We start from the raw sequence: 16083 nt of genomic DNA, 5'->3' as shown, positions 1-16083 counted from the left end.
GCTTTCACGCTAAGCGTTTATGCTTACCAAAAATAACTTTCCCGCTCTTTTTGCATCGATGCTACTGAGGCCCGCGTCCTGACAAAATGAGCATTCTGCACCATTCTAAAGCGGTCTGTGAAACCGAGTCAATGTCTTTCTCAGCACAGAAGTTCAGAAGGTAAGCTGTGTAAAAATAACCGCCGTATGAATCATCATTGCACATGATTGGGTTGCACGGCTCTATTATGCAGCCTGGAATCGAAGAAGGAAAAAAAAAAAAACCTCTATACCCCGAAAAAAAAAATGCGATTGTCGATCTAGCACCGTGCAGGTGTCGCGCGAGGAATTCACGAACTCAGAAATATGGCTTCCTATAAGATATCTTCTAACAGATGCGCGCTCAGGTATACGTTTTGAAGAGCGAAATGTCTGGTTGGTTACATGATGTCATGAGGTCAGAGGAAATGCTCTTTGAATGGAGAAAAAATTATTGTCGCTCGAGAGGTAACGGTCACATTATGTTTACACGTCACAGAGTTTTCGGTTGCTGACAACTTCGCTGCAGCAGCAGAAACCCCAAAGGTGTTTCCCATTACAGCTATTCCTACAACAACGCTGTCAAACTACCTATATCTAATCGACCCGACAGAGGTTACCGGATCGAGCCTCGAGCCCTGCACCAGGCCATGACTTTTGGGTCATGGTACAATGATGCTGAGACCCTTTATGTCACCCAGATCATGAAACCTTGGATGCGCTATCTCACCCTGTTAGTCAGCCCCTGAGTTACTTTGGCAGAGCATAGTCATCACCAAGCAAGGTGCGGCTGATGTGTTTGGCAATAACCCCCACAGCTAATTCTTTCTAACACAGACTTCAAAATGGTGCTAGAACCTTGCAGTAAATAATGACGGGGAGACCGTGTCTCTATCGGACACCATTTCTAATCATCATTTTCTTGCTGCTTTTGTGAAGGATTACATGCCGTGCACAGCCCCTCTTAGATATTTCTGGTTCAACTTGGTTTATGGGCGTTTAACGTCCCAAAGCGACTCAGGCTATGAGGGACGCCGTAGTTGAGGGCTCCGGAAATTTCGACCACCTGGGGTTCTTTAATGTGCACTGACATCGCACAGTACAAGGGCCTCTAGAATTTCGACCCCATCGAAATTCGAACGCAGCGACCGGGATCGAACCCATGTCTTTCGGGACAGAAGCCGAGCGCCGAAACCCCTGAGCCACCGCGGCGGCTCTTGGATATCTTCTGTCCTATTTCACGCATCCTTTTTGGCTACCTTGGCTATAGAATACCTGCATGATTGCTGATGTTTCCACTGTATAAGATGCGTTTCCGAAATCTCTGGGGCGCCCATCTTGGGATTAATTTACCTTGCAGATTTTTCTACGCCTTAACTGATGCCAATTATCGCCGTTCTGAAAACAAGCCTTTCAGTTGAAGCCTAACATTCTTATTTTATTAGAAATTCCATGATAAGTGTCCCGTGGCAACTGGACTGAAAAAATAACCACTCTATAATATTTGAGTTTATGACGGAATCTTTTTCAAGGATAAAAATCACGTTAGCATTACTATATACTTATATCTGTTTCAACTGCGATCACGAGGCACTGGACACACTGAGCCTTAAGCCTTTAGGCGCCTCCATTAATTTTAGGTGTAGCATTACGTTTACTTTTGTGACTAAAAATCAGCATAGAATTCCTTTCCTGCCTTAACTCCTTCCTTCAGCTGATCCCAGTTCTGCATGTGGGGTTACTGTTTTTAATGAGCGTCCTCCACTATTTACTGTTTTGGGCTGTTCCACGATACAGATTCTTCTTCTAAAGATCTTTCTTCAGCATTTCTCTTCGGCCCTCCCCGTGCCCTTTTCCCTTCGATGTCCATCTACAGCACTGTCCTTCCGAACTGTTCATCCCACTTCATCTCATGACCAAACCAACGAGGCCTTAACTCCTGTAGGTTTACTGCAATGCTCGCCACCTGAACCGCGCCCCTTAAATGGCCCTACTTTCAGTCTCTCATGAAATAAGGCAGTACTTAGTGCATTTATATTTACGCGTTTAGCAGAGTGGAGATGTCAAAGACCCAAAGAACTTCTCACGTCACCCGCGCCCAGTTCCTTAGCCTTTGTGCAATCTAAAGCAAACAGAAATAATACAAAACAAACATTGCATAAGGCAGTGTGTCTCCGCCAGCAGGTCTTTGAAATACCGCGACGGCAACTTCGTTGCCAAAACTGCTACTTCTTAAACAGGTCCGACAGCGTAAGTACAGCTTGCTTATATATTTGGAATCGCGATATGACGATATGAGGGCCGAACCTTCTTTGCTGTTTACTTGTTCCTGTTCCACTCCCCTCCGATCATTGTAAATGCGGCGCTCCCGGAATACTCGAGCATCCTTGAGAGTGCGCCGCCTTGGACGGAGAGTGTATAGACTGTATGGTTGCCAACCAGTCGGTTACACAGATAAAGAAAAAAGAGACGCCCTAAAGTGGTCGTACTTGAACCAGTTTCTTTTTTCACTTGGGACCGGTAAATGAGTCGAGAACATTCTGACCAAAAAAGAAGACCTGAGGAACAACAGTGCCTGGTTATTCTCTCACCAGCCGCCCTTGGAAGCGGAACACAGAGAAGAGGACATCGAATACAGAATGTGTTGTAGGAAAGACTGCGGTGAGTGGCAGCACTATGTAACAATATTAGATATTTTCGTAACGCTTGTCTTCGCAATCAGGAGGAGAGAAAGAATAACGCTCTCGTATTCCTTTAGTCCTCTGTCGCAGTCAGGTATTTGAGCGAACTCCAGATCTGAAATTCATTTCGAAGTTCGGCCGAATATCGAGTCTCAGAGTACCGAGCATTCTTCGCCGCACCTTCATACGACATAGGAATCGCTTAAAGTGGTACAGTTGTTTCCGAACTTGTTGTGTGTGCCAGTTGCAGCATAGCCGTGCAAACCAACCAGGACTATGCATGTGCCTTTATCCGACAACTAGTCCCTCCCCGAAAAGCACACTATGCTTAGCTCACAACATTTAGAGCTGAGGGTGCTCCTACGCCATTATTAAGGCGAAAGCCTTTAATGCCTCATCGTAGACGACAAAGGTTGTCGACAGAAGGTTGTCAGCAGAGGTGTCACGCTTTTTCTAGTCCAACCAGAAAAAAAATCTTCGTGCTCGATGGGATTCGAACCACCACCCTTCCGTTCCGCAGCCGAGCGTGCTAATGGCTACGCTACTCCCTGTCAACGCGTAAGTTGGTTTCCTTGTCTAGGACGATGGAGAGTGTTTGCAGAAAGGCGTCGGATCAGACGGATGCCTGCCAAACGCCCTCCAGTGTCTCCAGCATTTAAGATTCACAAAAAATTGTGTACTTAATTAACATCTTAGCCACACATCAGTGACACAAGCAGCAACAACGCGCTAAAGGCTTTCGCCTAACCGCACTTTAGGTCAACAAAGTACCCCCCTGAATTTTTTTGACGTCACAGAACGTGTCATTCCAGGCCAAATCTTCCTCATCCTTCGCCGGGCGTCTTGCTGCAGTCGCGCACTTGTAGGCTGATTCGTTCCCCCCCCTCCCCCCCTCTTCGTCTTACTCTCCTTTGTTGCCACTTGTTCACGAACCGAGGCACATGCTGTGCGCCTGTTTGACTATGGGTACCGCGCATCTCGAGCACTAAGGTCGAGTACAAATGAGAAAAAAAAGGTTTCTTTGGTGGCTCGGCTGACATTCATATACGCCCTTAATGCATTCTCTTTCCCAGTGGCCTTGATTATATAACCGAAAGACATAGCCAAAAATTCGCTGCAACAGAGGTTGAGCACTGCCCAGAGAAGACCTCCAGTGTCTTCTAGAAGAGTTATAGCGCCTTCCAGAAAACCTGCAGCTTGTCCACAGCTCGCGCATCGCACAAGTACTCCAACGTCGAGTGTTGACACAACTCTCGGCACACTAAGGCTGTTCGCGTCAGCGGCGGACTGCAACGCGTGCGCCGTAAAATCGGAAGGCGCACCGGACGCCGACGCGGCAGCTACCGTAGGCGTTGCCGCCGGAGTCTGAAAAGCGACAAGACGAGAACCTTGGCCTTTGTGAACTCGGCTAAGTGATGTTTACGGTTAGATCGCCGTGACTGACGGCTTCGAGGAAACGTTAACAACCACATATTTTTCACCTCGCATCTCCTCAACCCGACTATGGCTCCCAACATTTCATTCGCGGCATTCTTCTTTGCTCCCTCATGGGCCTGGACGGCAACTTGCTGTAAACATTTCTGCCGGTTCCTTCTCCTGCTTGCCCGCTTACTCGCCTGTCATCGCACTCTGCGCTTGTATGAGTGCCGCTGGTTTCGGTCTCAAACAGCGGATTGTAGTTTTTCCAGTTTATTTCCCGCCTCCAATCTTCCCTTGAACTTTTGGTGCGGACCCATGACTGAGGTCGTTTAAGAGTCCGAAACTTTTCCGCGCTCACAAATGCATCACCATTTGCCACTTGACCATGAGTTGCTTAAGGGGAATACTAGCAGGAGAGGAAGCACATGAACAATGTATAGAGTAGTTTTTGCTTTTCCTTGTACATGTGGCATGAAAAACCAATATCATATCCTGATACCTGCGCACGCAATGATTACCTACAAATATAACTCTTACTATTAAAGTGTAGTTTGCTGTTGTTTTCTTGTGACCTTCACAGACGCAGAACCTTAGGTTTATGGTTTAATGTTTTAGGGTTTAACGTCCCATAGCGACTCAGGGTATCAGGCACGCCGTAGTGGAGGGCTCCGGATAATTGCGACCACATGAGGTTCTTTAACGTGCACGGACATCGAACAATACACACGATTCTAGCATTTCTTCTCCATCGAAATTCGACCGCCGGTGGCTGGGATCGAACTCGCGTCTTTCGTGTCAGTAGCCGAGCCCGATAACAACTGAGCCACCGCGGCGGAGAAACTTTGGGTACGGCCTGAATGTTCCGATGCAGGTATAGAAAGAGCAATGAAAGAACAACGTCCCTTTCGAACCTTTGTCTCTTGTTTTGCACCAAAGCCGTCTATTAGGCCTATCCCTTATTGAAATACTAAAAGGAATCTTGTGCAATAGGAAGCACGTACGCGGTTGTTTTTATCTAGCGCAGGAGCGTGATTTTATTCTTTAGAAAATTGTTACAAGACTTTATTTGACAGCCGTCCTACCGAACTGTGGGTGGCTGCTGTAACAGTGGCGTAAGTAGTGGGGGTGATTTCAGAACTGGAACTGATAATTAATTTCACTAATGATTTAGATGGAACTCAGTCTGATCATTGTAATAAGCATCCATTAGTCAGTTTTCATAAAATGCATTATTAACATCTTTATACTACTGTTGTACAGACAGATTCGCGAACACTTCAAAGAAGAGCCGATGATCAAGTTTCATAAAATAAAAAAAACGCGAGGGGGGGGGGGGGGGGTGGACTGATTCCCAGCGGCGCTTAGCTCATAAATATGGACAGCCATGTTGAAAATCAGCCTTACACTTAGCAAGATATTCAGGCCAATGGGAGAGCGCGCAACAACAGAAGCACTGAAGGCCGACTCGTGTTCGCACAGCACTAGAAAGCGGATCGAAACAAGTGCCAGGCAACGACCGTATGTGCCCGGTAAAAAGCAGGCACTTCAACATGCGTGTGCGCGTACAACACCGTCAGCGTGCGTGTGTTCTTTGCACACGACAGGATACCCTAGACTTTTTTTTTCGCTGTCTTTATTCAAGACCTTGCTCCAATTTCGCATTATTTACACTAATTATGGGTCGACGTCGACCCGCAGTGTTGAATAGGCGGGCGCTACTGAGACAGACGAACGTTTCTCGCACTCACGGTCCGCTCTTCTAAATTCTCCGCGCGACCGCAGCTAAGTAAGAATGACGCAGGCGAGTGGTGTGAGGTTTGCTTGTATTTACGTAAGCCAATCTGTAGCAGCTCAGCTCGCCGCTTCTCATTAGGGTCAAGCTCAGCTGCGGAGAAGCCCGCGCCGAGTCCCGGGGCGGAGTCGTTATTGTGAGCCGGCCGCAGCGACCGGCGACTCGGTGAACTAAAAGCTGGCAAGTGCTAACAGCAGCAGGGCACGCAACCGCGACGAGCGCGCGACGCTGCCGGCGCCCGCGTAACTCCCGGCATTACGATTCAAAAGAGAGCGCGCGGTTACACGGGTGTACAGCCATTAGCGAGCAGGGCGCGAACGAAGCCGGATCTCATTGTGAGCGGCGTCGCCGAAGTGCGCCGAAGGAAAAGGTCGGCCGGGGTCGAAGAACGCAGAGTCGCTGTCTCCCTGTTGAGAGCGACTGAGCGGCTCGTAACGCAGTCGCGAAACTGGGCGCCAAGAGACTCCTCGTGGGACTCCCAGGGCCTACCACGGCGAAACCAACGCCTGTGTGACCGAGTTTGCGCTCTAAGAGCTGCTATTGATTCTCGGGGCAAAATACGCGGTTAAATGATTTACACCGCCAACCAACGAATCTGTTAAAATGTAGACGTCAGCTGTATATTCATTTGTGCTCAGCTTCGATCAGTCTTTTCTTGTTCTTCACTCTCAGCGGGCATTTTCTTTGTGTATGCCCGGTTCTTCTCTTTCTTTTGCTTTTATGCTCTCCTCAAAAGAAAGATTGACACGAGCTGTTTAGCTGGCGGCGATGCATACCTTAACTACCTTTTTTCTTCTGCGGTTGTTTTCCTATCTTGGAGCGCTTTCATTTCGTAACTTCTCAAGTGAACGTTGGCAGTGTTTGTTTAGCTTATTGTTTTGAAACCAGTCGTCCCTTGGCTACAAAAGGCGAGCCAACATTGTTTGCTAAATAGAAAATAAAAGAGCATATACGCGCTCAAGAAGCCACTACTCAAAGGAACTACTAGCACTGCAGTTTACTGCAATTCTTGTGCACTACAGTGGCAGCAACAACCGCGAAGGTCCCCTCCCCCCCTCTCCGACTTCCTCTCCGCCATCCTCTCGGTCACCGAAAAAAGTTTGACTGCTGGCTTTATTGCTCCAGCGGCAGCAGAAATGAGACGCGGCGCTCCTTGAAGACTGGAATTACAAAATTTCCGGTACATTTATTTCTTTTTGCGGGATACACTCGTGCAGTGAAAGCAGCGTCGAAAGTGTATTTCTGATGTGACGGTGACGACGATTGTTCTTAACTTTCCTGATGTCGCTCTTCCTTGTCTTGCTCGCTCGATGATTGCGCTCTAAGCGGCCAACTGCTTCCAGGCCTCTTGCCACCCGTAGCCTTCGATATCTAAAAGTACACACGTGCGAGGAAAACTTCAATTGTACTGTGAGAAAAGCGGTTCAAAAAAGATCATAGCTGCAAGGAAACGCCCGGCAACCTTGGCCAGACACAGCAAAGCATTGACATCGGCATCAATACAAAGGAGAAGGATAACATCAACCATGGATTTCTAGTGGCGTGTATTCTCCATAATGACATTGGTCATTTCTCGTCCCTAAAACAACGCGTTTCACGTTCTGCTGGGATCAAGTACATTTAAATGGTTTTTGAAGAGGCAGTCGCGGCGATTAGCTGCTCTGGCCGCTTACGCTGCTACCACGGATGCTGTGGCGGATGTACATTGACCGTCTTGCCTTCGTTAGTCTAGCAGTCGGGCACGCAGCAACTCTTCTGAGTAAAGATTATTGCAATGTATCCACGAAATCGGCAGAGAACGACTTTGACGACTTGAAGCTTGGGAAGACGACGACCTGCATACGCCTGAGGCGTGTAAATAGTAATGTGCTGTGTGGAGCTCACAGCAGATAGGGTGGAGGCGATCGTCCGCTCGCCTGCATCCCGCTAGCCGCTTTGTGTAATGACGAGGAAAACGCGCACAAAAAAAAAAGAAACGGATGAAGACAAAAAGAAGATCAGCTGGGCACAGCGTTCAAGTCTCTTACAACTTTGACATGTCTCGAGCACTTCGCGTTTAAAACGGCCTTGGATATTGCGTGCACTTTCCTTTTCAGCATGAAAATCCTTTGTCAGAAACGTGAGGAGCCCAGTAACGAGGCGGCCCCCCCTTCCTCGCCCCCCCCGCCCCTTTTTTTTTTTCAAACTGCTTTCTGTGCCACTCATCGAGTGCTTTTGCTAGCCATTTTATGGTGGCGTTTACTTGTTTCCCGGTCACTGCCGCAGCTGCTTCTCCATGGTTGCAAATATTCGTTCGATGCAAGTAATCGCTACAAATTTTCTGGTGCACGAACTTTTGTGCCGAAGACAATGCTCATTGTAATAAAGAGAGCGGAAAGGAAGGCTTATGCTTTCACCGCGCTGTGCTTAGGCGGAAAGGAAATAGCAACACGCTGACAATTCCTTGAGAGAACTCAGCACTTGGAAATCCCTAAGTATAGAGTATTTGCAAGCTTGTTCCTATACCACTCATTTCATAACAAGTGACGTAAATGGTAGAGCAGGTCCGACGCTAGTCGTCGATGTGCATTTATTAAATAAAATTAAAAAACAACAGCCGCAGGAGCTTAAGCGGAAGACGGAAAATGGATGAAAGATCGCACGCATTAATATTTGTGATTTATTTCCTGAAGAGATTGTTATAAATATTTACCCCAAAATTTCTGGCCAGTAAGGCAGCAGAATGAGTAGATTTGCTGCTGCAGGGGTCAAACGGTGTGGGGTTGGTACTTACTGATTTCACGATCTGAAACCGCCGACTAAGGCCTGTAACCGTTGTTCAGTGAAAGCGGTGGCACTCTTGTGGCACCATATAATGTCAGAATCATTTGGAAATATATGTTCTACGTGACCTCAAGTTCGCATTGCCTGGCTTTGTTTTTCTTCGTTGCTTTGAGATAAGTCTACAACGCTGGAAACACATTTTTGATTCCCCTCTGCCTGTGCTCTTTCAAGGTACTCTTGAATTGAAAGACGCTCCGTGCACTTAATTTTTTCTAAGCACTGACGTCAAGAATAAGTTTCGACATTTTAGGATAGAGCTGTCTTACCCTTCATAGAAGTAGAAAGGAAGATAAGAAGATTAAATGTGTTTTGTAATACTAGGAATACCGAAATACTTATAGACAAACGCAAACGCATCAGGGAAGCAATGTCCCATGAAACACAATATACCCGTTCTAGGAATACGAAAGAGCAGAATTTTTGATCGATTGCTTTAAATACTATAGTTTGGAACAAGCTACCAGAACAAGTAGTAAAGGCTGAAAACCGTGAAGTGTTCTGATCATTGATATTAGTTGTTTTTAAAAAGCGATCTCGATATGTTGGGTCTCAATGTATTTTTGCACTGTGCTCTTCTGTTTTCAGTTCTTTTACTAGGTTGTACAACACTGCTCATATATGGGCCTTTATCGTGCTGATAGTGCCTCTAAACAAGGAAATAATAAATAAATTGCATCGATTAGCGTCCATTGTACGAAATCTAAATGAAAGGTATGTAACTCTAATCACAGCGCCTAAGCGCCAGCACATAGACTGACTGGTTACATACAGCATCGTAAGCCAGACCTATCTGGTGCTCGAGCTAAGAGGCTGAAACAGATAAGCGGACTTGCACACTTTTCCTCATTACGGGACGATTTCACAAACGCGGAGGCTTCACGAGGAGAATGGATAGAAGAGGTCTTTATTCGTCCATTCTAATTGCCCGAATCATTGTGCGCAGCAGCGCAGAGTCGGCTGTCCCATAGCCCTTAATGTAATGTCCAGGCAGGTGCCAGCTTGATTTCCACCTGTATAAAACAAAATAAAAAAGTGAAATTTTATTTCTGGCGAGGGTACTACACGAGCGCGTAAGGTTCCTGCAAGAAAATAAGGGGCAGCATTACGGAGGCCGCGTGTAGCGCACATGGTCATAAGCGGCCGCTCAGTTTTCAGCGGCTCATTCTCTGGACATTAAGGCTCTTTAGGCGCAGGGCGACGTACCCTGCAGATTTGTTAGGAATTGCGGATTCCATCCAGCGAGCAATGACACCTCGACGCAGAGCCACGCAACAGAAGCGGCCATGACGCGTTTACCGGGTGCGTCTTGGAGGGAAAGGCTGCGAACCTGAATGAAGTGTTTTGACCCCTCGTTAACGGACAACGGAACGCGTCTCCCTGATCGCAAGCGGCCGCGCAACTCACAGCTGTAGGTCGCAGCTTCAGCGCATCCATCCAAATTCGCTTCACTGTGAGGGCGCCGCAAACACAAACACAGAAACACCCACGCACGAAGTGAACACCCCACGCAGACACTGGCGAACGTATATTACGTTATACACGAACTATGCGGGCGAAAACAAAGTCGATTGTTAGACGGCCTGTTTTTGCCCCTGCGCCCAGAAAGCGCGCGCTCGATTCCGTCAGCGCGCAAAATTCGATTATGCGCCGCTCACGAGGAAAAGGAGGAGGCACGAGTGAACGGACAAGCGGTCGTCCAGCTTGTCCGAGAGAGATACCGCGCTTAATAGGCCCGGAGGGGGTGGGGGAGAGAATTGCGCGGCCGCGCGCCGCTTGCGGGTTAGAGCAGCGGACAGACTGTGTTGGGGCCCGCCGTGGTGACCCATTGCTAACTCGTCGTCTTGACGTAAGCCGCCACCCCCTGCGCGTCTCCTCTCGCAGGTAGCCCTCGCCGCTCGCCGAGCGCGTAATCGCCGCGCAAGAGAGACCGAGTGGAGAGAGAGCCCGTGCCCTTCCAGAGTGCTCCGCTTCGATCTCCTCTCCCGTGCCGGCTTCTTCCCTGCGCACGGCGGCGGCGGCCGTGTACCCCTTTCGGCTGTATTCAAGGCCCGGCCGAAGAAGAAGAGGGGGGCGCGACTCGCGCGTCAAAAGGTGGCCCCCGTATGGACGTGGAATCACTACGCTCTGCAGCTTCCGCGGAGAGGGCGTGTGAAGGATGCTGATCTTGACCGCGGGCCCAGGATAGCCACTCGACAAGGTGGGTACGCCACGCTCCCCGGTCACGTGCGAGCCGCTATACATTGTCCCGCCGGCGCCGGTGTTCGCTCAGTCGTGTCCGACGCCTCCGGCGGAGCTCATCTGGCCTGGTTCCCTATCGTGGTTCACTAGTCGTGCCCGGGGCCCGCTGGCGGGAGTCTAGCGTCTGATCGTGCCTTAGCCAAAGTCTGAGCGCAGGGCGCATTCTCTGGAGCCAAGCTTAAGCATCCACCGTACCTACAGTCTTCCGTGTACGGACGTTGCTCGAATCCCCGTATTAGCTTTTCAGTGGCCAGAGAACTTTTTGCTGCTTTTAGAGGTCTTTCAGCGTCGCGTTAGATTAGGGCAGAGTTTGTTTTGCTCTGGCGACAGTGCGCTATTTTTGGGCGATTGCGTTTCTCTGTATCTTACACGGTAAGTTCTGCGAGTGGAGCCTTGCCTTTTGTCATACTGCTTGCTCGTGGTAAAATTACCAGGCATGACGAGCACCGGTCAAACAGTGAATATATGTATACGGAATATGTGGATCAATTGATAAGGTTGCAGGCTGTACAAAAATATTTCCTCTCCGACAAAGGCCGATCCGACAAGAGAGCGGAGTTTTATGTCGATGGCGCTCGCTGGGTTGCAAGCGTTTTAGGAGTAAGGAGGGATTGTGAGAAAAGAGGCTCGTTGTGTGCATGATTATCTAATCAGAACAAAGAGGTTAACTTGGATACAGAGGAGGGAGAAGATTCGTTGACCGCTTGCGTTCCTGTTTGTCAAGTGCATGCCAGGAAATAGTCTGCGAAGGCTGCGCGGATGGGACGAGGGAGTTCGGTTCGGGGGTTTGACGTCCCAAAGCGACTCAGGCTATGAGGGACGCCGTCGTGGAGGGCTCCGGACATTTCGACCACCTCGGGTTCTTTAACGTGCACTGACATCGCACAGCACACGGGCCTCTAGAATTTCGCCTCCATAGAAATTCGGCCGCTGTGGCCGGGATTGAACCCACCTCTTTCGGGTCATCAGCCGAGCGCCGTAACCGCGGAGTCACAGCGGCGGCTGTGGGACGATGGAGTGTGCGCCATTAATAATGAGTTCCACCAAAATTGCCAGATCGAACTAAAGCTCAGTTTAGTTCTATTCCGCGTTAAGTGCTTGGAAGCGCTTGACGCGCCAGGTATTTCATGCAGTGTATGTGATGCAGGCTGCCACAAGCGACTGTTTTTTTAAAAAAGATACATAGACAACATCCGTTCACGTTTGCATTTTTTTTCATGAACGAGGCACAAATTGCGCTCCTGCATGTGGAAACAACTTGCATATTCTGTTGTATGCTTTGGATTCATGAGGTATAGTCGTGCTGACCTTATTGTTGATTTAAAGAATTTAGACTAACTGTCACCTTTGTGTCCTTTCACGCAGTCGCATCGCAATGCTCGCCTCGTTTGTTCTGGCTGTTGTGGCGCTCAGCGCCCTCCATGTGCACGGCCGAAGCCTGCCCTCCGAGAACGACATCTTTTCCGACTCGCCGGTGGTGTGCTTTAGGACAGGCTGTGCCCGTGGCGTGCGACGTACGGTGAACGACCGGCATGTGGACGAGTTCTATGGCATTCCTTACGCCATGGCGCCCGTGGGAGACCTGCGTTTTAAGAAACCAGTGCCCCACTACGACTGGGGCACGGGCATCTACAACGCCACAATCAAGCCGCCTTCGTGCCCACAGACTTACTTCTACGCCGACGAGAACTGGAACAATTATGACCTGAGCGTCAACGAAGACTGCCTCTTCTTGAACGTGTGGGCCCCGGAGACCTGCGGCGAGGATGTCAAATGCTCGCGGCGTCCTGTCGTCGTGTTCATCCACGGGGGCGCCTTCACGCATGGCGGCTCCGAGCGGGCATCCGCAGATATGTCCCATCTCGCATCGGTGGGCGACGTGGTCGCCGTGTCGTTCAACTACCGCCTCAACGCCTTCGGCTTCATGTACGGCCGCAACAAGGAGATGCCAGGCAACTTGGGACTCATGGACCAGAGGCTGGCGATGAATTGGGTACGCGACAACGTGGAGTACTTCGGCGGGGACCCGGACATGGTCACCCTCATGGGTCATGACGCCGGCGCCCAGAGCGTGGGGTACCACATGCTGTCGCCTAAAAGCCGCGGCCTATTCAAGCGCGCCATACTGCTGGGAGGCAACCCGTACACCACCACGCCCCTTAACAAGCCGGACGTGGCGTACAACCGGGCGTTGACCGTGACCCGCAAGCTGGGCTGCCTGGACAGCGAGCAAGACTGGAGGCGAAACCCGGCAGGCGTGATGCAGTGCCTCAAGTCCAAGGACGTCCACGAGATCGCCAACAGCGCCCAGTACGAGTTCAGCCGCGGTCGCATCTCCTTGTTCCCCGTGTTCGGCGACGAGTTCCTGCCCAAGAGTCCGCAGGACATGATGGAGGACTCCGCGAGCTTTAAGGGCATGGACGTGCTCATGGGCCTCACTGAGGAAGAGGCCGCGGCGCTCGTCTACTACGGCGGCTACTTCGACGGGGCTCCCCCGGACGACATCACCATGGGCGACGTCCGGTACGTAGTGGGCCTCTTCTACGGCATGATGTACAAGCGTAACGCGGCTCCCATCACCAACTACTATCTTAACGAGACGGAGGACAGCCCGAGCGACATGCTCAAGGCTGGTGGCCGTGCGATCGGGGACGGCGTCACCCTCTGCCCCGGAAACCAATTCGGCGAGGACCTCGCACGGCGCGGCGCCAACGTCTACTACTTCATGCTGACGCAAGAGTCGTCGTTCGGCTCCCAGCTGTTCGGCCCGACGTACGGTGAGGAAACGCTCTACATGCTCGGCTCCATGAGCGACATGAGCAAGAGTGAAGAGGAGAAACTGCTCTCCGAGAAGATCATGAAGATGCTCGGGAGGTTCACACGCACGGGGTGAGTGCGGCCATCGATTCCTATCGGCCGGTTTTTTTCCTTTCTGCTTTCGAACATCTCGGCAGCATCTAGAAAGTGGGCGGGAAGAGAAAGAAAGGGGGTTCTTCGAGGAGATGATCGCGATCCACTTTGTAAATACGCCCCCGGGATATCTCCTCCCTGGATACGTGAACGGGGCGCTAAGATCGCGACCCCAGAGCAGACTCATTTGGTCTCTTGCGAACGTTTTTTCAATTAACTCCCGTTTCCGCCCCCATGCGAGTCTGCAGGCGCCCGAAAGGGTCTCGGAACATGCGTACCTCCTGACCTTTCGCTTTAAACGAGGCAGCAGACGTCGGCGGCCGCGATTTAATGCCGGATGCGAGATCAGAGTGTTTTTCATTTCCGTGCCGTATCACGCAGGGTATCGATGAGGCCGGCGAAATGCGCACTCGTACGAGAAATGAACTAGTTGGCAAGAGCGTAAGTAGGGCAGAATTTGAAACGATGAACCTTCAAGCTGCGGGTACCAGTCTTGAAGCCGTCCCTGAACTTAGCGAAGTGTTGTACATAGCGCAGCACGCAGACGGAAGCGCCCACAAACGCGACGAGCGGAAAGAAGGGGCGAAAAACAGGGGCAGAACGAATGCCGCGTTCCGCGTTCCGACCTCTCTGCCCGCGCGTGACTCCGGGTAGACAGCAAGGACATCGTCTTAACACGAGATAGCCTACTTCTTGCGGTAGTGCGCGCGAAACACGGGAACGGGTCCCTCTGCATCACGCGGCCCGTTTCGTTGGCACTTGGCTCATCTGCGGAAGACCTAAACAAGCACCATAGCTCCATCGCTCCCCACGGAACGGCATGAGCCGCTGTTATCATGCAGCGAAAAAATAAGACCCGAGCAAACAAGTGTACGGTCCTTTCTAGATACTTCCAAATATTGTGGGCATCTCAAGTATGTGGTAACTATACCACACACCAAAGAAATGCTTGCAAAAATAAGACCTTGGCACCTTCAAGTGATGCCGTAAACTCAGTAGACTGCATATAAAGTGCTAAGTAAAATCTGAAATTTTCTTAAATATCTGCCGCCGAGAAATTTTTTCCGAAAAGACATTATATTTCAATGCTTGGGCATGTTGCAAATTTTTATTTCTCATTTGTGAGATGCGGGATTAAGTTGCTTCAGAAGGGCTGACCGTGAGAACATCCTGTAACTGCGGTTCAAGCTCGGATTTCGGGATGAGTATTCAAGTGCTCCTTTTTTGTAGTGGATATTCACGCATTTCACCGCTGAGATCATCTTGAACAAACGTCTGGACACTAGATAGGCGTCCGGGCACTCTGGCTGTCTTTATGAACAGCTATTTAGTTAAGAAAGATGCTTCTACAACGGTGTCGTGAGAGTTGGACAGAACCGTCTCAAAGGCTACCCGAGATGCGCTATACCGCTTAATAACAACAAAAATTATAATAATACCGCATATGCTCATGGTAAGAACAATTGAAATTGTGCATCATTAAAAAACCACACAACCAACTCACTTTAAAAGTTATCAGTTAACATGCCGCAGGCTAATATGCATAGCGTGTCTAACGTCTCTCCTCTTACTTGTGACTGTATAGGCATATTAATTGATAAAAAGTCGCGCCGTAGCAGTCGCTAACGGCTGAAGTGTCCTTCCGACGTACTTGAGTATCGATTTTGCCGATTTCACTAATATCTTAGAAGGGTGATTGTTCGGGCTAGTGGGTAATTCACATGCTGTTCCATAGTGCAAAGAGCAGAGGCACGACAGAACACAAAGCACTAAACACATAGCTAAACACATAGTCTTGTCCTTGCTTTTTACGTTATGGTACCTCATTTCACTGACATCGCTCAACTTCTGATGTTACAAAAGCAAAAAATATCATATTTCTTCTTGACGTTTGGCGGAGCTCCTGCTGTTCACAATTAGCAAGGCGTCACGCCCATCAAGAGAGAGAAACAGAAAATTTGGCGCGCAGGAAAGGCGCCACTAACGTCTCGTTCAAGCAACTCGAGACGGAAGGCCAGCTGCATTGCGGTACGGAAGGGCTTTAGGCAACTTGGCACGTGACCCGAGTTTCGTTCCATTATCCCATTATGCTGTCCGTGGTCACTTTATACAGTAAATTAGGCCGCCCTTCCTAACTATCTAAGGCTTATAGAGGGCGGCAACAGGTGCCCTAGGCACTGCATGGCTCGAAGACAGTTCAGC

The 16083-nt window shown here is 49.8% G+C and overlaps 2 protein-coding genes across 5 annotated transcripts in view; one reads left to right on the top strand and one right to left on the bottom strand.

Moving 5' to 3' along the window:
* LOC149339944 (acetylcholinesterase-1-like) overlaps positions 1-16083 on the bottom strand; it is a 245475-nt gene that overhangs the window by 93613 nt on the left and 135779 nt on the right. The window lies entirely within an intron of this gene.
* Positions 1-16083, top strand: part of LOC149339948 (acetylcholinesterase-1-like) — a 56303-nt gene that overhangs the window by 30007 nt on the left and 10213 nt on the right. Inside the window, exons 1-3 of one of the 4 annotated variants that reach the window (XM_089548654.1) lie at positions 2548-2679; positions 10615-10930; positions 12337-13860. In XM_089548654.1, coding sequence (XP_089404780.1) covers positions 12347-13860 — 1514 coding nt within the window. In that variant the 5' untranslated portion in view covers positions 2548-2679; positions 10615-10930; positions 12337-12346. Of the gene's footprint in view, positions 1-2547; positions 2680-10614; positions 10931-10994; positions 11344-12336; positions 13861-16083 lie in introns of those variants that run through there. The other 3 variants (XM_089548653.1, XM_089548655.1, XM_089548656.1) reach the window with 3 other exon arrangements.

Source organism: Amblyomma mixtum, chromosome 6 (assembly GCF_055824585.1).
Source record: "Amblyomma mixtum isolate Tamu chromosome 6, ASM5582458v1, whole genome shotgun sequence".
In the NCBI taxonomy this organism is placed as follows: domain Eukaryota; kingdom Metazoa; phylum Arthropoda; class Arachnida; order Ixodida; family Ixodidae; genus Amblyomma; species Amblyomma mixtum.
Note: the sequence above shows the minus strand (reverse complement) of the source record. Positions and strands in the feature narration are given on the sequence as shown.